Source organism: Pelophylax lessonae (assembly GCF_965119305.1).
Source record: "Pelophylax lessonae genome assembly, chromosome: 2".
Classification (NCBI taxonomy): Eukaryota; Metazoa; Chordata; class Amphibia; order Anura; family Ranidae; genus Pelophylax; species Pelophylax lessonae.
The window spans coordinates 398303423-398327093 of record NC_138769.1 but is presented as its reverse complement, the minus strand read 5'-3'; the positions used below and the strand labels follow the sequence as shown (position 1 = coordinate 398327093).

The window sequence follows — 23671 nt, the reverse complement described above, 5'->3', positions numbered from 1 at the left end:
TGTCTCTTGTATATATGTCAAATGGCAAGGGTAAAGAGGAAGAAGGGCAGTCTTCCCTCACTCACCAGCTGGATCCTGTACTGAGAGGAGGTCTGCTCTCAGTGGGTACCCTCCTACCTCTGCTCTCTTCCACTCACAATAGGCTGCTATTGAAGGAAATAGAGAGCAGAAACCTCCCTTCAGCAGTTAACAAGCCCCCTGCTTTGTCTGACAGGAATGAAGCTGCCGTCACTACTGTCAGTCAGGCAGCTGGAGTATGGAACGTCAACAAGTTCCCAGCACTCCCTCACCCCCCAATATAAAAACACTGTGACCTCTCCTGCCTCTCTTCTCTCTGTGTATCAGAGAAAATGCCTCCTGCGTCTTAATGTGGTAGTTTGGTACAAGTATCGGAGATTAATTCACATCACAGGAATACACTTCAGGCTTTGCTGCCCTCTAGGACTATGGGGTGTCCTGAAGTCACTTTAAGAAACAAACACACAGAAGGGTGCACCAGCCTAGTGCATTATCCCACAAAATCACTTTATTAACCACTTAAGCCCCGGAAGATTTTAATCCCATTCCGACCAGGGGGTATTTTGCGATTCGGCACTGCGTGACTTTAACGGACAATTGCGCGGTCGTGCGACGCTGTACCTAAACGAATTTGGCGTCCTTTTTTCCCACAAACAGAGCTTTCTTTTGGTGGTATTTGATCACCTGTGCGATTTTTTGATCACGCGCTATAAACAAAAAAAGAGCGTCAATTTTGCAAAAATAGCAATATTTTTCACATTTTTTATATGAATGAAATTCCCCCCCAAAAAAAATTTAAAAATCAAAATTTTTTTACTTTTTCGGCCAATTTGTTTTATGCTACCTATGTTTGGTAAAAAAAATCGCAAAAAGCATATTTTGATTGGTTTGCGCAAAAGTTATCGCGTTTACTAACAAAGGGAAAGATTTCTGTCATTTTTGTTGTTTTTTTTTTAACGTGTAATGGGGGCGATCTGCGATTTTTTTTGCGGTACTGCGACATTGGGGCGGACAGATCGGACCCTTGACTGACATTTTTGACACTTTTGGGGTTACCAGTGACATTTCTACAGTAATCAGTGCTATATATATGCACTGTTACTGTAAAAATACACTGGTAGTGAAGGGGTTAACTTTATTTGGGAGGGAGGGGCTGTGTGTATCCCTAGGGGCGTGCTTTCTACTGTGATTGGCTGGGGCTTGAGCTGTATGGACACTGATCAACGGATCTACATACTAGATCCGAGTGATCAGTATCCTAACAGCAAGGAGAATGACAGGTGGCTTGTTTACACAAGCTGCCTGACATTCTCCCTCTCCCCCGCCGATCGCCGAGTGACCGGCGGACATCGGGTCCGCCGGTCACACGCGCGGGGGGGGTCCGTGACCACGCGGGAGCGCGCCTCCGGGGGCGCGCGCTCGCTCCCTAGACCCTCACAAGCTAGTGACGTAGCCCTACGTCACTTTGCCTGTGAGGGGCTGACTGCCGACGTAGATCGGCGTTAGGCAGTCGGCAAGTGGTTAAGAAATGGTCATAAAATGTACTCACTAACATGTGAATAAAAAACACTCATCAATCTACTCATCCATAGCGTAACAGTCCTAGACACAGTACACTCCAGAGTTCAGGGGGAAACGAATTTTGTGAGATAATGCACTAGGCTGGTGCATCTTTCTGTGTTTGTCTTTGTAGTCTCTTCCTCTATATCCTGATTCTTTGGTGGGTGTAAAAAAGATAATTGAGGAGTTCTCATATCTGACTGCCATTTTATGTGTATTGACAGCATTATTCAGACCAAAAACATCTACCTCATCTTGAACCCCTGGGAAAAGAGTGCTGACCCATAAACATTTTTTTTTATATATAAACCTTCACCATCAATTATAAGATTTACTTTGTTGTTTTCTTTGGATTTTGTTAGTATATATATATATTTTTTAATGTATTCATTAGCTCTGACACTGGATAATTCTTTTGATTCTATAGGATTTAGTAGGTTGAAAAAAATGGTGATACACAGAAGGAGGGAGTATAATTTGGATGCAAGCTAAAGTACTGCATTCATAATCCCTAAAAAAAAAAAAAAGACATCATAGAAAATAAATAAATAAATAAATAAATAAATCGAAGCAACAATTATACTTCATTGTAAGATATGAGGTGAAATTGCAAAAAATGTATTAAACAGGTGCTTTCATTTACAGCATAGAGTTAGAGTGGTTCTAAAGGCAAGATATTTTTTACCTTCATGCATTCCCTGCATTAAGGTAAAAAAAGGTTGTATCACCCCGTCATCTCCCTATATACTTACCAGAGTCCTATATCGATCCAGCATTGTGTCTATCTGCAACAGTGTTGGTCTTTGTTCCTCACCTAACAGGACACAGAGGCAGCAGCAGGAGCCAGTGGATCCTGCTGCTGTCAATAAAAGTGGGGAGCCCATTGTGTGTGCTTACGGACAGGCAGAGCCTGGAGCGTGCCTGCACGTGTGTCACCATAGCACACAGACCTATATGGGGAAAATGCAGAAGAGGAGGAGCCAAGATCGCTGGTAGGGAACCTAAGAAGAGGAGGTTCAGGGCCGCTCTGTGCATTACATATTGCCCAGGGCAGGTAAGTACACCAAGTTTATTATGTTAATAAAAAAATGTATATTATTTACAACTGCTTTAAAGAAAGTACAAAGGGCAAATGCTGAAAATAATTTTTTTCATTGTAATATACAACTTTATTCCATTAAAAAAACTGACCTTAAATAATGTGGTACCAGGTTCTCGTCCTGCCAAAGTATTACTATCAACCATTTCAGCTATTCTAGAGTCTTCCACTTGCATGAAATCATTTACAAGGTCTGTAACTTCCACCATCCAGTTTGGACCCAGCATTGTAATAACTTGGTCAGTGCCTTCAGAAGATGTAGTGTGGAATTGAGTAAAAACCTGCAAAGTGGCATGTTGATATTGTAGAGTACAGCCTCGATTTAACTTTCTATCTTCCTCTTCATCATCATCATCACTGTCACGTACAGACCTGCCAATAAAAGATAAAGAGGAAAACCCTATAAAACTTTTTTTTTTTTTTTTTTTTTGTAACATAGTGCATTATAAGCATCCTCACCAAAGAACAAGTTTACAGCAGTTCTTTGCAGCTGCCTTCAAAACAAATTTTTGGTTAGTATTCAGTTATCCTGATCAATACCCAGCTTTACATTAGCCACAGCTAATTTTGTACTAAAAACATGTGAGACAATACAGATGAGACTAAAACTGAATTATTTGGCCTCAACACCAAACAATATGTCTAACAGAAATCCAATACATCTCACCAGCCAAATAACACCATTCCAACAGTAAAGCATGGAGGAGGTAATATCCTGTTATGGGGGTATTTATTTGCAGCAGGGACTGGAGCACTTGTCAGGATAGAAGGAAGAATGGATGTGGCAAAATGCCATCACATTCTTGAGGAAAATTTGCCAATGTGGAGAAAGTTTACCTTCCAATATGACAATGACCCAAAGCACACAGCAAAAATGACAGTGGTTGAAGGAGAAAAAGATGAATGTCCTTGCATGGCTTAGTCAGAGTCCAGACTTAAACCCCATTGAAAATCTGTGGAATGACTTTAAGCCTGCAGTCCAAAAACGGTCGCCATCAAATTTAACTGAACTTGAGCAGTCCTGCAAAGAAGAGTGGGCAAACAGTGCAAAGTCTAGAAGTGCAAAGTTAGTAAAGACATACTAAAGGCTTTAATTAAAGCAAAAGGTGGTTCAACAAAATACTGACACAAGTCACAACACTGACACAAAGCCTTTTTCCAACTCAGTGATTCAGTTTTTTATTTATTTATTTTTATTTGTTTTCTTTCTAACATGTTGGTGTTATACAGGGCCAGACTGGGAATAAAATTCAACCCTGGAAATAATTTCATACCAGCCCAACAGAATAACATCATTATTTTCTTGTTCATATTAGGGAAAACCATGCATTTTAAATCACATTTGAAGAGTGTATTATATATAGATAAGACAGACATGGGGGCTATATATATATATATATATATATATATATATATATATATATATATATATATATATATATATATATATACAGTGGGTACGGAAAGTATTCAGACCCCCTTAAATTTTTCACTCTTTGTTATATTGCAGCCATTTGCTAAAATCATTTAAGTTCATTCTTCTTCCTCATGAATGTACACATAGCACCCCATACTGACAGAAAAACACAGAATTGTTGACATTGTTGCAGATTTATTAATTAAGAAAAACTGAAATATCACATGGTCCTAAGTATTCAGACCCTTTGCTCAGTATTTAGTAGAAGCCCCCTTTTGATCTAATACAGCCAGGAGTCATTTTGGGAAAGATGCAACAAGTCTTTCACACCTGGATTTGGGGATCCTCTGCCATTCCTCCTTGCAGATCCTCTCCAGTTCTGTCAGGTTGGATGGTAAACGTTGGTGGACAGCCATTTTTAGGTCTCTCCAGAGATGCTCAATTGGGTTTAAGTCAGGGCTCTGGCTGGGCCATTCAAGAACAGTCACGGAGTTGTTGTGAAGCCACTCCTTTGTTATTTTAGCTGTGTGCTTAGGGTCATTGTCTTGTTGGAAGGTAAACCTTCGGCCCAGTCTGAGGTCCAGAGCACTCTGGAGAAGGTTTTTGTCCAGGATATCCCTGTACTTGTCCGCATTCATCTTTCCCTCGATTGCAACCAGTCGTCCTGTCCCTGCAGCTGAAAAACACCCCCACAGCATGATGCTGCCACCACCATGCTTCACTGTTGGGACTGTATTGGACAGGTGATGAGCAGTGCCTGGTTTTCTCCACACATACCGCTTAGAATTAAGGCCAAAAAGTTCTATTTTGGTCTCATCAGACCAGAGAATCTTATTTCTCACCATCTTGGAGTCCTTCAGGTGTTTTTTTTAGCAAACTCCATGCGGGCTTTCATGTGTCTTACACTGAGGAGAGGCTTCCGTCAGGCCACTCTGCCATAAAGCCCTGACTGGTGGAGGGCTGCAGTGATGGTTGACTTTCTACAACTTTCTCCCATCTCCTAACTGCATCTCTGGAGCTCAGCCACAGTGATCTTTGGGTTCTTCTTTACCTCTCTCACCAAGGCTCTTGTCCCCCGATAGCTCAGTTTGGCCGGACGGCCAGCTCTAGGAAGGGTTCTGGTCGTCCCAAACGTCTTCCATGTGAGGATTATGGAGGCCACTGTGCTCTTAGGAACCTTAAGTGCAGCAGAAATCTTTTTGTAACCTTGGCCAGATCTGTGCCTTGCCACAATTCTGTCTCTGAGCTCTTCAGGCAGTTCCTTTGACCTCATGATTCTCATTTGCTCTGACATGCATTGTGATCTGGAAGGTCTTATATAGACAGGTGTGTGGCTTTCCTAATCAAGTCCAATCAGTATAATCAAACACAGCTGGACTCAAATGAAGGTGTAGAACCATTTCAAGGATGATCTGAAGAAATGGAAAGCACCTGAGTTAAATATATTAGTGTCACAGCAAAGGGTCTGAATACTTAGGACCATGTGATATTTCAGTTTTTCTTTTTTAATAAATCTGCAACAATGTCAACAATTCTGTGTTTTTCTGTCAGTATGGGGTGCTATGTGTACATTCATGAGGAAGAAGAATGAACCTAAATGATTTTAGCAAATGGCTGCAATATAACAAAGAGTGAAAAATTTAAGGGGGTCTGAATACTTTCCGTACCCACTGTATATATATACAGTATATGAGCAAACTCCTTTCCAGACTCCCCCTCAGAGTCTGCAGAACGATAAAAGACAAGAGATGGTCAGAGGCTGCAGAGAGGATACAGGAGCTGGTCAGAGGCTGTGGACATGTTACAGGAGCTAGTCAGAGGCTGCGGACATGTTACAGGAGCTGGCCAGAGGCTGCGGACATGCTAGAGGAGCTGGACAGAGGCTGCAGACATGCTACATGAGCTGGTCAGAGGCTGCGGACATGTTACAGGAGCTGGTCAGAGGCTGTGGACACGTTACAGGAGCTGGTCAGAGACTGCAGACACAGTACAGGAGATGTCAGAGGCTGCGGACACAGTGCATGAGATGTCAGAGACCGCAGACAAGATATAGGAGATGGTCAGAGATTGCAGACATTGTACAGGAAATGTCATGGGCTGTGAAGAGAGAGGGAGAAGCAGGGCTTGTTTCTCTTACTAGCTAGCAGGTGCCTACTTACTGTAGCAGGTGAAGCACAGTGTGTCTGTGTAAGCAGTGCTGGGACAAGGCCATCCAGCGCCCAGGGCAAACATGCCAAGGTGCCCCCCCCCCCACCCTGTTTTATGCATGACCAATCATCTTACCCACACCTGATCATTATACCTATGCGTGCAAGCGAGGTCAAGATTAGATAAATTACAAAGTGCAAGGGTCAGGAGAAAAAATGTTGTACAGCAGTCAGGAGTGGATAAAGTAGGGTGAAGGGGTATGGTTTATGTAATATAAAGTAAGCCTCCAAAATATTGCACCCATGAATGATCAGCAGATTGTGTGTGCAATGTCAGGCTCCTGCACACACTGCCTAAAGCTCTGTGCCCAAACCTCTGCACAGGCTGTCATTGCGGAGCTGTAGGCAGTGTGAATGAAATACGGGTGAGCTGATCAGTGTGCTGGCAGATCATTTAAACTACAAGTCTGTCTGCTGTAATGGGGGACAGTAGTTTCTACATTCACTGATTCTGTGAATTAATGATGTGGCCGTGTGGGCAGAGCCTTGCACAGCCATGCTGTTTTCAAAATGTGACAACAGGAGAGGGGAGAAGAATCTCTACCCCCTGTCACACTGAGGGTGGGTGGGTAGGGGGAGGGGTGCTGAGGAGGAGAAGAGGGGGGCAACTAGAACATGTTACACTCTGAATACTGGTGTAAAGTGTTCTAAAATGTGAATTTATCATTTAAGCTGGTAAACATGTACAGTTTTTTTTGTTCAGATTGCTGGCTGATTGGTTCTTGCATCCACACAAGTGATGTGGATACAGGTATATTCAGGGGCATTGTATTCTGACAATGGGAAACCCCCACTGTCAGACTACACGGATTAGTGCTGCAGCCAATTGGTGGCAATCCGCTGATTAAACAAGGTTTTCCAGCAGTCCTGTTCAACAGAAGCTGATCTAATGATATGCTTCTAACAGGGGGAGCTACACTCAGATTGAAATTCAGCTGTTCCCTGCTGAACTTGACAAATCTCAATCTATGTGTAGCCAGCTTTACCTTATTCCTTGCTTCTGTAGGCTTCCTCCAGTGCTGTGACTTGTCCCCTTCAGCTCCTAACTGGCTGTGCAACACTCCAGCCTCCCCATCATACTATACAGGGTTAATGTATTCCAAAAAAGTTGGGACAGGTAGCAATAAGAGGCCGGAAAAGTTAAATGTACATATCAGGAACAGCTGGAGGACCAATTTGCAACTTATTAGGTCAACTGGCAACATGATTGGGTATAAAAAGAGCCTCTCAGAGTGGAAGTGTCTCTCAGAAGTCAAGATGGGCAGATGATCACCAATTCCCCCAATGCTGTGGTTAAAAATAGTGGAGCAATATTAGAAAGGAGTTTCTCAGAGAAAAATTGCAAAGAGTTTGAAGTTATAATCATCCACAGTGCATAATATCATCCAAAGATTCAGAGAATCTGGAACAATCTCTGTGCATAAGGATCAAGGCCTGAAAACCATACTGGATGCCTGTGATCTTGCAGTACTGCATCACATACAGGAATGCTACTGTTATGTAAATCCCAACATGGGCTCAGGAATACTTCCAGAAAACATTGTCAGTGAACACAATCCACCGTGTCATTCGCCGTTGCCAGCTAAAACTCTATAGGCCAAAAAAGAAGCCATATCTAAACATGATCCAGAAGCACAGGCGTTTTCTCTGGGCCAAGGCTCATTTAAAATGGACTGTGGCAAAGTGGAAAACTGTTCTGTGGTTAGACGAATCAAAATTTGAAGTTCTTTTTGGAAAACTGGGACGCCACCTCATCCAGACTAAAGAGGACAAAGACAACCCAAGTTGTTATCAGCGCTCAGTTCAGAAGCCTGCATCTCTGATGGTATGGGCTTGCATGAGAGCGTGTGGCATGGGCAGCTTACACATCTGGAAAGGCACCATCAATGCTGAAAGGTATATTCAAGTTCTAGAACAACATATTCTCCCATCCAGACGTCATTTCTTTCAGGGAAGACCTTGCATTTTCCAACATGACAATGCCAGACCAAATACTGCATCAATTACAACATCATGGCTGCATAGAAGAAGGATCCGGGTACTGAAATGGCCAGCCTGCAGTCCAGATCTTTCACCCATAGAAAACATTTAGCGCATCATAAAGAGGAAGATTTGACAAAGAAGACCTAAGACAGTTGAGCAACTAGAAGCCTGTATTAGACAAGAATGGGACAACATTCCTATTCCTAAACTTGAGCAACTTGTCTCCTCAGTCCCCAGACATTTGCAGACTGTTATAAAAAGAAGAGGGGATGCCACACAGTGGAAAACATGGCCTTGTCCCAACTTTTTTCAGATGTGTTGATGCCATGAAATTTAAAATCGACTTATTATTCCCTTAAAATTATACATTTTCTCAGTTTAAACATTTGATATGTCATCTATGTTGTATTCTGAATAAAATATTGAAACTTGAAACTTCCATATCATTGCATTCTGTTTTTATTCACAATTTGTACAGTGTCCCAACTTTTTTTGGAATCGGGTTTGTAAAATGCACATGACCTTGTGTATTTGAATATTCTTTTGCCTCCCTCAAAGATGAATTTATTATCTGGGTTTAGCCTGATATAGCATTTCGGAGCATTTGCCTTAGTAGGAATGCTGATTTTTTTTCTTATTTGGAAAGCATTACTTAAAAGGTATGGTAAGATTAACAGATATACACCAGCATAAGCAGCCGCACACAATTACAACTGAATAGCCAGTACCAAGGTAATTTCTATTTCTATACAAATATTACAATGCATGAGTGGATTACTTCAACTCCTAACTCTCAAGGTTTTGCATTCCAGTGTTTGTATGGAAACTAAAAGAAAACTGTGTAGTAGAAAAAGAGATGAAATAGTTGATTTAGAAATTTTAAATGAAAGGCAGTGATTAGCATATGCTGCACAAATGCCAAAATGTGTTCCAGGAGACGAAAAGGATACGAATAACTAAAAATGAGAAAACTACAAACAGAACTAGAGGATGCAGATAAACATAAAAGAAGCGCAATGGCAGGAAAAAGTCAGTATGCTTCTGCACAGAAAATGGAAATGCATAAAACAGTACAAATAGCAAGGCAATTCACATCTGCCGGCCAAATCGAACCCATTTGTTGATACTGTTTTTTATTCTTATTTACAATTTATATTTAGTGCATTAGCGTGCTGGACCAATTCAATGAAAACACATTAAACTGATTTGATTTCCCTTGAAACAAATTAACCAAATGCCATGCAGGATTAAAGTCTATTGCAATTCCTATTGGTCTACAGATATAGCTATGGTGGGAATTGACAATTCTGTGCAAATGTTTCCTTTTTTCTAAAGACAGCAATGCAGAAAACATGCCACAATATATATATATATATATGTATATACGAGTTATGTATAGTCCACAACACAGCTGTCCTTCAGTCTGCTCATAAATTTATTCTATGATGTCTAGTGCATTATCTTCCACTGACCGATCCTGGATAAATAGTTAATTCAAGCTAAAACAGAAGTTTTTTTTTCAAATTAGGCATAAACCCTGGAGGTCCTCTCACCATGTGTATGTAAAAAAACCTTGGTGACACACCATCCACAATCCTGACAGTCATACAGTCCCACCTCCCACCCCCCCCTGTGCTCAGAACTGTGGGAAAGAAGCATACAGTGGGCCCGTGACAATCCATCAGTATGCCATTGCTGGGTTCCTGGCCTATGTTCTACATAAAATGTCAAATCTTGCAGAATCAGAAACCATCTTGTAACCCTTGCATTGTTCCCTTTGTTCAAAGCTATCCACTTTAGAAAAGAATGACCTGTAATCAATGGAAACAGCCTGTCCAAAGGGTATTACCTCAGTGATTCTTGTACCTGCTTCACTGCCGGAGACTCCCTTTCCACTATTTAATAGTTCTACAGGGATTAATTTCTGGCTTAGGTATGCTAGTTAATGTTCTTCCCCATTCATTTCTTGGGATAAGACTGCTCCAAGGCCAGCTTCAGAGGCATCAGTTTCTACAAGAAATTCTTCATTGAAAGTTTGGATAGTAACACTTTTCTACTACACACATCTTCTTTAAGCTCTCTCGTTACATAATAAGCAATATCATTGGTGTCTATTTATAGAGGTTTTATACATGTATGATTTTTTTAAATGTACAGAAAAAAAATATATGTTAATTTAACTGCTTCTGGACCGCCCGCCGCAGTTTTACTGCAGCAGGCAGCCCCTTTTGCGCGAACCGATGTAGCTCTATGTCGGTCGTGCGCCTGCAGCTAGGAGGCGAGCACGCGCTGCCGGTGGTGCGCTCCCACCCCTACTCGGCAGCGGGGACCTCGATGCACAGGGCAGGCGGCTCCAATTGCTGTCTGCCACCCGCGATCGCTCCCCGCTGAGAGAGAAGGACGGTCAGTTATTGTAAACACAGCTGACCTTTTTTCTCGCTGGAATGATCACAGAGTGTCTGTGATCCTTCTTTTATATAGGATCACAGGTCTCTATGATAATTTCAAAAGCCCAACCCCCATACAGTTAGAAACACTCCCCTAGGTACACATTTAACCCCTTGATCACCCACTGTGTTAACTCCTTCCCTGCCAGTGTCATTATTACAGTAACAGTGCACACTTTTAGCGCTGATCAGTGGCGGCCCGTGCATAGGGGGCGCCAGGGCGCCGCCCCCCTAAAAAAAAGGAGAAAAAAAAATAGACAAAAAGAACAATAAAGTTACAAAAAAAAATCGGTTCTCCGGACTCGCCGACCTATGTGGTGGCTAAAGGGGGGGGGGTGGGGTTTACGACCCAGAAGAGGCGCCGATTGGCTGCCTTCTGGGGGCGTAACCTGGGCGCCGGGAGGAGCGCTTGGCCACCCCCACCTTCGTGATATCCTGGCTGTGATTGGTCCAGTCTCCAGCCTGGACCAATCACAGTGGGACATCAGCCGGCGTCATGATCACCGCTTCCGGAATCCGCCTTCAGACTGACTTCCTTGCCCCCCGACTGCCTGAGTGTGTTGCGCAGCCAGCCAAGCAGCAGTGGAGAAGACGTCAGTGGACAGTGGTCGGTCCCATCCACAGCTCCGCACTCACCACCAGTCACCACTCACCGTGACAGGAAGGAGCCTGGAGCAGGAGGACTCACCGAAGAGGAGACAGAGAGACGGAGTCGGAGACCAGTCTAGGACTCGGCGAGTCGGATCGGGCGGCGGCGGGCCGGGCCTTCTTCGTGGACGGACGGGACGGCATCGGCGGCAGCAGTGGTACTGCAGAGACGAGACCGTGCATCCATCCAGAATCCGAATCCAGACCAGGTCTCCAGACCTGTGTGCAGCAGTGCGGCGGTAACGGTAAGTGAGTCCTCAGGCCTCAGCCAGCCAGCCAGCCATTGCCATGCCAGCCATTGCCATGCCAGCCATGGCCATTGCCATGCCAGCCATTGCCATGCCAGCCATTGCCATGCCAGCGCCATTGCCATGCCAGCCATTGCCATTGCCATGCCAGCAGCCATTGCCATGCCAGCCAGCCATTGCCATGCCAGCCAGCAGCCAATGCCATGCCAGCCAGCCAGCAGCCAATGCCATGCCAGCCAGCAGCCATTGCCATGCCAGCCAGCCAGCAGCCATTGCCATGCCAGCCAGCCAGCAGCCATTGCCATGCCAGCCAGCAGCCATTGCCATGCCAAATTGCCAATGCCATTGCCACCATCCATGATGAAGCACAGCACTAGTCTGGTCTGGGCCCGGCCTGGGTAACTTGATAAATCTTGCACCGTGACTTGCCTGTACCTACCTGTTCTGGCCTGGCCTGGGTCCATCCATCCATAATGGATGGATGGACCCAGGCCAGAACAGGTAGGTACAGGCAGGTCACGGTGCAAGATTTATCAAGTTACCCAGGCCGGGCCCAGACCAGAGTGTGCAGATATCATTATATATATCATCATGGATGGATGGATGAAAGGGTCATGTACGCTGGTCACTACATTGAAAGGGGGCATGTACGCTGGTCACTACATTGAAAGGGGGCCTGTACGCTTGTCACTGCATTGAAAGGGGGCCTGTACGCTTGTCACTACATTGAAAGGGGGCCTGTACGCTTGTCACTACATTGAAAGGGGGCCTGTACGCTTGTCACTACATTGAAAGGGGGTCTGTACCCTTGTTACTGCATTGAAAGGGGGCCTGTACCCTTGTCACTGCATTGAAAGGGGGCCTGTACCCCTGTCACTGCATTGAAAGGGGGCATGTACGCTGGTTACTACATTGAAAGGGGGCCTGTATGCTTGTCACTGCATTGAAAGGGGACATGTACGCTGGTCACTACATTGAAAGGGGGCATGTACGCTGGTCACTGCATTGAAAGGGGGAATGTACGCTGGTCACTACATTGAAAGGGGGCATGTACTGTGGGATTAGTGCTAGGGGGCCTGTACTGTGGGGTTTGTGCTAGGGGGCCTGTACTGTGGGGTTTGTGCTAGGGGGCCTGTACTGTGGGGTTTGTGCTAGGGGGTCTGTACTGTGGGGTTTGTGCTAGGGGGTCTGTACTCTGGGGTTTGTGCTAGGGGGTCTGTACTGTGGGGTTTGTGCTAGGGGGCCTGTACTGTGGGGTTTGTGCTAGGGGGTCTGTACTGTGGGGCTTGTGCTAGGGGGTCTGTACTGTGGGGTTTGTGCCACTCTCAGTCAGTGTATCCCATAATAGGGTGTCTCTCACAGTATATCCCATAATAGGGCCCCTGCTCCCTATTGGATATACTAGTACTGAGAGACCCCTTAATATATGTGATACATTGTGAGAATTTGTTCACGCAAGCAAAATACAGGGGACAAAAATAGGTGGAGTCGATAAGGGGTGGGGCTTCTGAGAAATGGGAGGGGTCAAAATAGAAGGGCGGGGTCCTGCGCCCCCCCATCTTAAAACTTCACCAGCCGCCACTGGCGCTGATTACTGTAGTAATGTCACTGGTACCCCCCAAAAGTGTCAAAAATGTCAGTTAGGAGTCTGATCTGTCCGCTGCAATGTCGCAGTCCCACTAAAAATCGCAGATTGCTGCCATTACTAGTAAAAATAAAAAAAACAATAAAAATACATAAATTATTCCCGTAGTTAGTAGATGCCATAAATTTTGTGCAAACCATTCAAAATACGCTTATTGTGATTTTTTTACCAAAAATATGTAGCAGAAAACAAATTGGCCTAAAATGTTAAAAAATTTAGATTTTTACATTTTTTTATGAGGAATGTTATATAGCAGGAAGTGAAAATTATAGATTTTTTTTCAGAACTGTCACTCTATTTTTGTTTATAGCGCAAAAAATAAAAATAGCAGAGGTGATCAAATACCACCAAAAGAAAGTTCGATGTGTGGGAAAAAAGGACCTCAATTTTATTTAGGTACCGCTCAGTTGTCTATTAAAGTAACGCAGTGCCCAATCGCAATAAATGGCCTGGTCATTAAGGGTGCGAATCATTCCGGTCCAGAAGTTTGAGAAATTTGAACTCCCATTTCCTTACCTTCGAACCGGTTGCATTTACAAGGGATGATACCTTCCAAAGGTATAATATTGTGAACAACACCACCTCCCCAAATAGTTTGAGTCAATCCCAGTAGAAGTTTACACAGAGATATAGGCTCTTTACCTTTCCCCTGGTGATAGTACAGGGGAGGAAGGAAGTGGTAGATATTTGCTCTCTGTTCCCAATAACACACAAATCAGCTAAGGTGTAAATGCAAGGCAAACATCATATGCACTGGGCACTGGCTTTAAAATCAACCTGTTGCTTTATACTGTACAAGTTCACTTTAGGCAAGTAGACAATTATCTGCCAACGGTTACCATACTTCATTAATACCCTTCCAAATCTGCAGAGAGATTGTGAAGTATTATAATGCACATTTAATTGTATAAATTCTTCTGAATGCTGAACAACACAAAATTCTCTTCACATAAGTTATTCAAATTAATCTGTTCCAAACGTTGCCTTTTTTCCCCTCTCATTTACTGTAACTGTTCAGACTTCACATTTATTCTTCAAGGAAGGTTAGATTTTCTTGGGGGTGATGCATGCCTCTATTATTTTTCTTGAAAATGTAGAGACTAGCCTGGCACTTAGTGGAATATACTCTGGTATCAATAAAATGGGGGAAGGGGGGCAAGCTAGTGTGGAGAGTGAAACCACCTTTAAAGATAAGCCCATAAATCTAAGTGGAAAAAATTAATTGGAGAAATTATCTTTACATATCCAGATGCCTGTGAATGGCCCATATTCTGTTTGCTCATCCCTAGAGTCTATGCTACTGTAGTAGAATGGAATCGTAAAGCATTACATTGAAGAGCTGAGATCTTCACTGCACAGAGCATATTATTCTCCTTGCTCTTGACAAGATTTATTCACAGGTGTAAAAGCAGCCCTGAGTCTGATCCAGCTGACTGAGCCTTCTCTCGCTTTTTGCATTCAGCCATCACCAGCCCATTAAGGCAGGTGATGCCACTTGTGTGCTCAGTAGACGTCCTCGTCTCGTATTTGTGATTTAATTCTGGGTCAAAAGGACTGCAGTCACAGGCTTAAAACAAGCCGAAGACAAAAAGGAACGATGTGCATTGTTTATAAATGAAAAGAACATCGCTATCTTCTTATAGGCAAACGAAGCAGGTTTTTTAGGCTGGAAAGAGTTAAAGGGAAAAAAATTAAGCCATTTCTATTCTCTCTCTTGAAAAACAAAGTTACCAATTTTCCCCCTGGCTGAAATCACTAGAAGGCAGCGGTGCAGAAAATTGAAGAGGAGAAATTGGAATTTTCTTATGTTTAAAGTACCAGTGCGTAGCTGCGTGGTAGAATGGGGAACACAGGAGTGGTTTCTAAGGCCCTGTGTACCTGTGACTATAGTGCATAATGAGTGCACGGAGCTGGCATTTTATAATCACTGAGGGGGAAACTGCCAGCCTAATTATGTGTGGGATATACATCTTTCAGTCTACTGCAACAAAATTGTGCATGAAATGGCTGTGCTGTCACTCTAACTTAAGCAACTATTTACTATACTAAGTGAGAAAAAGAAAATAATCCGACTGCTTCACAGCCCTTGTAATAAAACACTAGCATATCTCAAGTTTAACCTTCAGTTAAGCAATAGTATACCTACAAAGTACTGTATATACTATATATGAATGGCTTAAAGTCAAGTTATAAATAGCTAGACATTAACTGAATAGAAGATGCATGAGTACATCTAGTACCTTTGAAGGCAAAATACTACAACTATTAAAATATATACAGTATATTATTATTCTTATAGTCTGTCATCAACCTTGAAATGACACTAGGAATCAAAGTGTTACATCCATCACCATAGAAACGTTAACACCATAGTTGTTAAGGCTGTCTCGATTATAGAAAATTTACCTGCAAGGTGCCCATTGAAATGATAAATGCATGTTAGATGTTCTTTGTTGCTACTACTGAAGACATGGAAAACAGTAAACTGGTTTTACGAATGCAAAAAAAAGACTAAAAAAAATCGATGAATTATTGAACACTTTTAAAACTTCATCGGCCACTAGATGATTTTGAGTTTCCATTCATTAAGGAATATCCTAACCTATAAGTTATTACCCTATCTCAAATTAAAATGAAATCCCAAATCATGGAGTCAGTTATTTTCTAAGTTAAGTGCCATATAAAAGTTAAACACAAAAAGTGCCACTTTTGTGTATGTCTCCATTTCTAAATGATCTATTCTTGACTATTGTGTGTGCTGGTAAGCACACACAATAAACGGCGATCCATTTGAAATTTTATTGGCTATCCATGTCTAAATTCTACAAATGCTTATTCCTATCTTTCAGTTCCACATTTCTATATTTTCCTTTTCAGACCACCTTCATCCAATATCCTTTATAATAATACAATTGGACCGTAACTTTTTTGTTTTTAGTTTTTTTGGCCCTAGTGCTAAAATTAGCTGAACGGTGCATGTTTCACCAATGAGATACCACACCAACAATACAAACTGGTCTCTTTTAAGAATCCTATCAAAGCTCACTAATCAGTTTCCACATCAACAGTGTAAGTGCATTAAATCCTAATCTTTTTCCAGATCATGAGCATAAAGCTTCAGTGACAAGTCACCAAATGCTTCGCTACCCATTCTCCAGAGCATGTTCAATAATTGCTCAGTGGCCTTGTTTCAGAGGGTGCATTATGCCCTTAATCACCAGTTTCCATTGAATCTGTGTGCTAACTAAATGACTAGTCCCCAGATTATATGTGTATCAACTCCTTGGTGGCTGGTCTTCAAATTCTGAGTATGCTTATTAACCTTCAGTGATCAGTTTCCAGAATATGTGTGTACACCACCCACTTATTAGTCTCCAAAATATGTTAACCCCTCTGTGATTAGTCTCAGGTATATTTGCATAAATAGTTTAATTGGCCAGTGTTAAGAAAATGTGCAGAAACCCCTCAGTGACTAGAGAACATATATTAACATGTCAGTTACTAGTCTCTGACGTATGAGCATTAAACCCTCAGGGTACGTAAAATAATTCCCCAATGTTTAGTCACCAGAGTATCCATATTAGAGCCTCCTGCTCAAGAGTATGAGCATTGAACTTCAGGTAAACAGTATTGAAGTGAATTTGTACATAGCTAAAACACACATTTAGCAGTTTACCTATAAATCACATACTTGTCACACTGCACAGCCAGGAAGATCAGTTTCTCTGTGGTTTAGCATTACTACTTAATAGGTCACCTCCTCATTACTAGACAGAAGTTTTGATTGCTAATTTATCACTCAGCAGGGTGGATGAAACAGATGAACATGGAAGCTGCACTGCTGAACCAGAGAAGAAGCATGTCACCTGCTTGGCTGAGCATCCACCACTGTTCGCATGCATTGGTCATGCTAGTGGCAAGAATCCACTGATTCTTGTTGCTGGAATCTGGTATACGCAGATAAATTAGTACAGTATGTGAAGAAGGCCATACAAGTTTGCCAGACAGGCCTAACACCAGAGCCATTTTTTTTAATAGCATCATGGGCCCCTTGGCAAAGTATTGCACTGGGGCCCCTACAAGCTGTTAAACTTTTATAAAACATATCAAATAAAAAAGAAATTAATTAATAACAAACACAATCTCTTCATAATTTTAGGCCAAAATGGACTCTGCTACTTATCTTCGGTAAAATAAAAATCTCAATAAGTGTGTATTAATTGGTTTGTGTGAAAGTTATAGCATCTACAAACTATATATGGTATATATATATATATATATATATATATTGGAATTTATACAGCTATGATGCTATACTGGTAATGGGGGTGATTAGTGACTTATAGCGTGACTTTGATAGGCAATCTGGCATTAACAGACCCTCAAAGGAGGGTACACTAACAAACAAACTGACATCACTAGTGACACAGTGATTAGATTTAATACTGTAAACTGCCACTGTACTGTCACTGGCTGGGAAGGGGTTAACATCAAGGGGTTAACTGTGTGCCTATCAAGTGTAATGTGTGTAATGTGTTCTGCTTTTACTTATAGGTCTGGCTTGTTTTCCCCTCTGCTTGGTAGGGAGAAGAATCAGACAGATCATTGTGTGTTTGTAAACACATAACTCTGTGCTGTTATTAGACACAGCTGATCAGCAGGTTTCTGCCAAAATCATTGGCAAAAACCTGTCGATTAACACGTGCTGTCTCCAATCACAGCATGGGTTGGCCCAAAAAAACCTGGAAAACAGGTGACAACATACAGGTATGTTGTCTGGCCTGCCTGTGTCACCCAAACTCAATAAAAATAGTGTGGCTGGGTGGCAAGTGGTTAAGGAAAATTCACACCAGATGCGGTGGGACTGTGTTGGGCGGCTATTTCTGGTATGTCCAGTTCACACCACTGCATTGTTCACAGCACTGCAGACAATTGAACTTTATGAATTGTCAGTGTGACATTTCAATAAAGTTTGTTTTAAAAAAAAAAAAGCACAGCATTTTGTACCACTGTAGCTGGGGTGAATAAACCCTTAGCTGACAAGGAAGCAGATAGTGGTGTGCACATGCTGCAGCCATGATGCCTTTCTTCATGACTGCAGAAATAATTTTATCCCCAGTTGCATTTGGTCGGCACTACCACTCACAAAAAATGTAACCCATTCAAATAAAAGGGTCCGTGCTGCATCTTCCCCACAACCGCGTACAATGCACATGGTGGGAGTGATGCAGCATTTGGAGGGTTAAACCAGGTGTTGAGGAGGCCTCCTCACTGCCTGTCAAATGCCTCCAAAACACAATCCATATGCAGATTGCTTTTTAGAGGAGTGTCAGTCTTTTGCAATCAGAGACTCAGAGCAGCGGAGGCGAGGGAGGGACATATGCAATTGTCAAGGTGGGGGGTGTTTGGACAGTGCAGTCACTCACCAATTTTGAAGGCTCTAGTGTGTGTGTCCTCCAATTGGTCATCTGCTGCACAACACACATACCTTCCATACTTCTAGCACAATGCTTTCTGTGTGTGTCCACATCAGGGGTGGAGCTGCTGGTGCAGGCACAGCAGGAATTGGCTACATTAAAAGGAGGTGGGGCAAAATTATAGGGGAAGGTTTGTGCTAGAAAAGGTAATATAGTAGGGGGGAGAGGATTTGAGCTAGGATTTTTTTTTTTTTTTGGGGGGGGGGGGGATTTGTGCTTACCGGGATGATTGGGGGGATTTGTGCTAGCAGTGGAAATGGGGGGGGGGATTTGGAGTGAGGGGGGATGATTTGTGCTCAGAGGGGAAATTTAGGGGGTAGAGGATTTGTATTAGGAGGGCTGGAGGGGTTTCATGGGTGGGGGGGTGGATTTATGCTGGGCACATATGTGGAATGAGAGGATTTGAGCTGGGGGTTGAAGGTATAAAGATTCTTGCTGGGAAGGGGGGTTTCAGCAGGGGGTAGATTTTTATTGGGAGGAGGGAGAATGTATGCTTAGGGGGTTAGATTAGAGCTTTTCTTTTTTTAGGGGATGATTTTTGCTGACACATAATGCTCATACATCTTGGGGGGAGGCACAATTTGGCATCTTTGTCCTGAGCTCTACGTTACCTTGTCCCAGTACTGAGCATATATTATTATTCCTGGTTTTCCTGAAGGATCATAATAAGGGACTGTGGCTGCACATCCCTTCTGCTCATAGCTAATATTACCATATTCGGGATCCATCTATACACAATTTACAAGTTTAAGGATGAATGAAAATGTGAAATAATTTGGCAATATTGACAGAGCGGTATGGGGCCTATTAATTGTCTATGTGTTACATGTACAATAAAGTTGTTTTTTATGATGCATTGATCTAGATTTTTGGGAGTTTTTATAGTTTTAGATTTTTATAGAGACACAGTTCTGTGATGGTTTGATATTGAGCCTAGAACTAGTTTCCTTATTTTTTTTTTTGTCTTTTTCATTAAAGGGGGCTTCCAGATTCTAATAGGCCTCTTGCCTGCAGTCCCCCACAACTGCTAACTAGGGTTGTGGGAAAGAGGCCCTTTTCTTTATGAACATAAAGGGACCTGTGTGCCATTTTTTCTTTAAAAAAAAGAAACCAGGAGGGAAAAGGCATTTGCTGGAAATGTAAAACACTTTTTTTGCTTTGTAAATTTTATTTTAATAAAATAAATCACTTCTCCCAACCAAATAAATGTTTAAAATCCATGTTCCACAGGGCAGTGGCACCCATCATGCTGTTCTTTGACAAGCCTTTGCCTGAAAATGGGCATTTGTAATTTGAATGATTTGACTCCCATTGACTTCAATGGGGATTGAGTTTGGCGTTTAAACTTTGAAATTCGCTGAACTCTGCACAAAACAAACCCAGGGCAGTTTGACTCATCTCTAATAATGCATTAATTATAACTAAAGATTACACTATAATTTTCTTTACAAAAACCTTTTTGATGTTGCCATAATAGTTGCTACATGCCACTGTTTATCAATTTTTAGTTATGATAAAATGCTATTGTCTGTCTGAAGATTGTATTTATTCATCATACTTCATATTTTGCTTGCACAGTTGAAAGCATAATAAATAAATATGAGCCTCAAATTAACATGCTGATATCGCCAGAACACCAGTAAATAACACTCAGCATAGACATGTTGCAATTAAATAGATTAAGGGGTCATTTTAAGGACCACCAACGTGAAAAATAATGTGTTCTCATAATTGTATAGACTTAATTCTTGTAATGATAGTGTTCACTGTATGCATTTTTTTTTAATATCAAGTATTTTCATTTATATTATTTTCTGCCTGTATTTATATTTTCCACTATATTTCTATTCACATGCCGACCAAGCTGCCAAAAGTGCTTACAACCGTTACCTTTTATTCCCAAGGTTTACATCTACCTAATAAAAAACCCTTGCTGCAACTTCTCAATAATAATTTGTGCCAACACCTTTCTCTGTCATGTTTGTTGGACAGCTTGGTCTGTATGCAAATGTTGAAAAAAAACAAATAAATTAATGTAAAAGAAAAAAAAAAAACTGGACTACGATTGTTACATATGTTCACCCAAAACAGTTATCAGAATAGAGCATGTTGGCAATTGTAGTACTTTAAAGTAGATCCAAAAAGGTACAACTTTGTTTTTTTTTCCATTTTGGATTGAGTAAGGGCGGGTTTTAACTCCTGTCAGGTTTTTTTGCTATCTGTGTCCCATGGGGGAGATTTCCCTTCACTTCCTTTCATATTGTCAAAACAGGAAGGGACTGGAAATCACTGCATATTAAGGGAAACTCTTGGGGGCCCCCAGGTCAACAGAACTAATGTTCTGGGGGCAGCCCAGTGTTTGAGATTTTCTTTTAGTTTCAATTTAAATGATAAACAGGACCAATAGAGAGGGCGAATCTCCCTAACAGAGACATATATATCAATAAAAACCTGACTGGTGCTCAAAATCCATCTCCCGTTTTGTCTTTAGTTATACTTTAAAGCTGTACTCTAGACAAATAGCTAATTATACAGATGAAATACATAAAAATGAGCTGTTTTACCTGCCAACATATTTTAATTTTGGCTCTTTCCAGTCCTGAGATTTTTACAGACCCCGCCACACAGCATAGCCAGGTGGTTGACACCATCTACCAAATTACACCAATATATAAATAAAGTGACTCTGTCACCACAGGGTCACTCATAAAAGAAGACCAGCCCCTGTAAAGGAAGACCATCAATACTTACTTTTCCAGCAGCCCGCGTCTTGAAATGCCGCCGCTTTACTGCTTTCCGGCTATGGTTTTAAGACAGCGTTTCAAGCCACAAGCTGCTGGAAAGGTAATTATAGGCTTTTTCCTTCAATTTACTACACCTTGTGTCAGTGTATTCTGACAGGGGGAAGTGCCTGTTATCAGAAAATATATCACTATATTATCAAAGGTATGGGACACCTGCCTTTACACACACATGAATTTAATGGCATTCCAGTCTTAGTCCATAGGGTTATATATTCAGTTGTCCCACCCTTTGCAGCTGTAACAGCTTCAACTCTTCTGGGAAGACTGTCCACAAGGTTTAGGAGTGTGTCTATGGGAATGTTTGACCATTCTTCCTGAAGTGCATTTTTGAGGTAGGCACTAATGTGCGCGAGAAGCCCTGGCTTGCAGTCCCGCTCTAATTCCTCCCAGAGGTGTTTTATCAGGTTAAGGTCAGGACTCTATGCAGGCCAGTCAAGTTCCTCCACCCCAAACTGTACTGGAGCGCAGTCATGTTGGAACAGGAAGGGGCCACAAAGTTGGGAGCATGAAATTGTCCTAAATGTTTTGGTATGCTGACACCTTAAGAGTTCCCCTCACTGGAACTAAGGGGCCAAGCCCAACTCTTGAAAAACAACCCTTTGAGATGAATTAGAGAGGAGACTGCGAGCCAGTCCTTCTCATCTAACATTACTGCCTGTCTTCACAAATGCCCTTTTGGAAAATGGTCAAACATTCCCATAGACACATTCCTAAACCTTGTGGACAGCCTTCCCAGAAGAGTTGAAGCTGTTAAAGGGTGGGCCAACTCAATATTGAACCCTATGGACTAAGACTGGGATGCCATTAAAGTTCATGTGCGTGTAAAGGCAGGCGTCCCAATACTTGTGCTTGTGTGGATGCAGGGACCTGTCATTTTTTTCTGTTCAACCCACTGGTTGAAATAATAAAACTGTCTGTGTATACCCTGCTTAATTTTATTTCTTTTTTGCATTTTCATTAAGAACTACTTTTGTCCCTTAACTTTTGCTAGAACACATTTAAAGTTCTGAAGTGCACATTTATTGACTGTTTTGGAATGTAACTTTAACTTATTTATGTACTAGCCAGTAAATCACAAAAGTCATTACAGCACCATATTATTATGTTTTTTACAATATCAATAAAAGATAGGATATAAAATTCAGCTGAGAAAAAAAAAAATGAAGCGCTTGAGGTATAAATGCATCAGTGATTGAGGTGTACATCATGCTAATGTTATGGTGTTCTGAGCCCCATAATTTATGTGACCTTGTGTATGCCTTCAGTGTGTCTATGTTTTAGCCTACAGCTAAACTTAACCGTGGAGATATAGGTCTCTGCTAACAGCATTCAAGGACAATTTCCATTCAGAAAAAACTCTTCATCTAAATACTGCACTTACTTTATGCCTATTGACATTTTTGATTTTAAATGAAACATTTGTTAAAGTAAACCTGTACTACATTTTAAACTTTAAAAAGTAATCCATGACCTTGAGCAGTTTCCACAAGATGTCTTGTGTTACTTTTATTATTTAGAAAAACCATTTCCATGTCCCTTACATTTAATTTCACTCCCATTTTGGGGCATGACATCCTTTGACTTAAAATCGATAGATAAGCCATTTTCATTTTTGTTTTAGTTTTTAATGCTGTCCATGTCTCGGCTGGGAGAATTTACCATGTCTATTTGCCCTGGGAAGTGATGGGAAAATACATCAAATAGTGTAAAAAGTCATCACCCAATAGCAATAGTACTAAGTTACAGACAACCAACCCCCCCCCCCCCCAGATAGTCTGTATATAGGTGGGGTTCCAGAGCCAAAACACATCGATGCAAGCAAACAATGGTCCAGGACAATACCTGGTGTCAGGACAGATGCTCCAATGGGAAACACACAGTGGCTTAATGAAGTTACAAAAAGTTTTATTGTTTGTAAAAATACATAAAAAGTAAATGGACACCTTCACCATACCCCTAATAAAACACATTCATGACAACGTTGTCAAGAATAAACCCATAAAAACAACCCGAGCTACTCAGCCATCCATCCACACATACACATCAAGTGATGGGAAAAGCATGACTAAGGCCAACTAGGCTGAAACGTGTCAACTTGCTGAACTAAGGTTTTGTGTA

At 41.8% G+C, this 23671-nt stretch overlaps 1 protein-coding gene across 2 annotated transcripts in view; it reads right to left on the bottom strand.

Annotated features, from left to right (window-relative positions):
- TMEM132E (transmembrane protein 132E) overlaps positions 1 to 23671 on the bottom strand; it is a 622727-nt gene that overhangs the window by 9117 nt on the left and 589939 nt on the right. For both annotated transcript variants that reach the window (XM_082247158.1, XM_082247159.1), the window contains one exon: positions 2770 to 3049. In XM_082247158.1, the coding sequence (XP_082103284.1) occupies positions 2770 to 3049 (280 nt within the window). The remainder of the gene's footprint in view (positions 1 to 2769; positions 3050 to 23671) is intronic.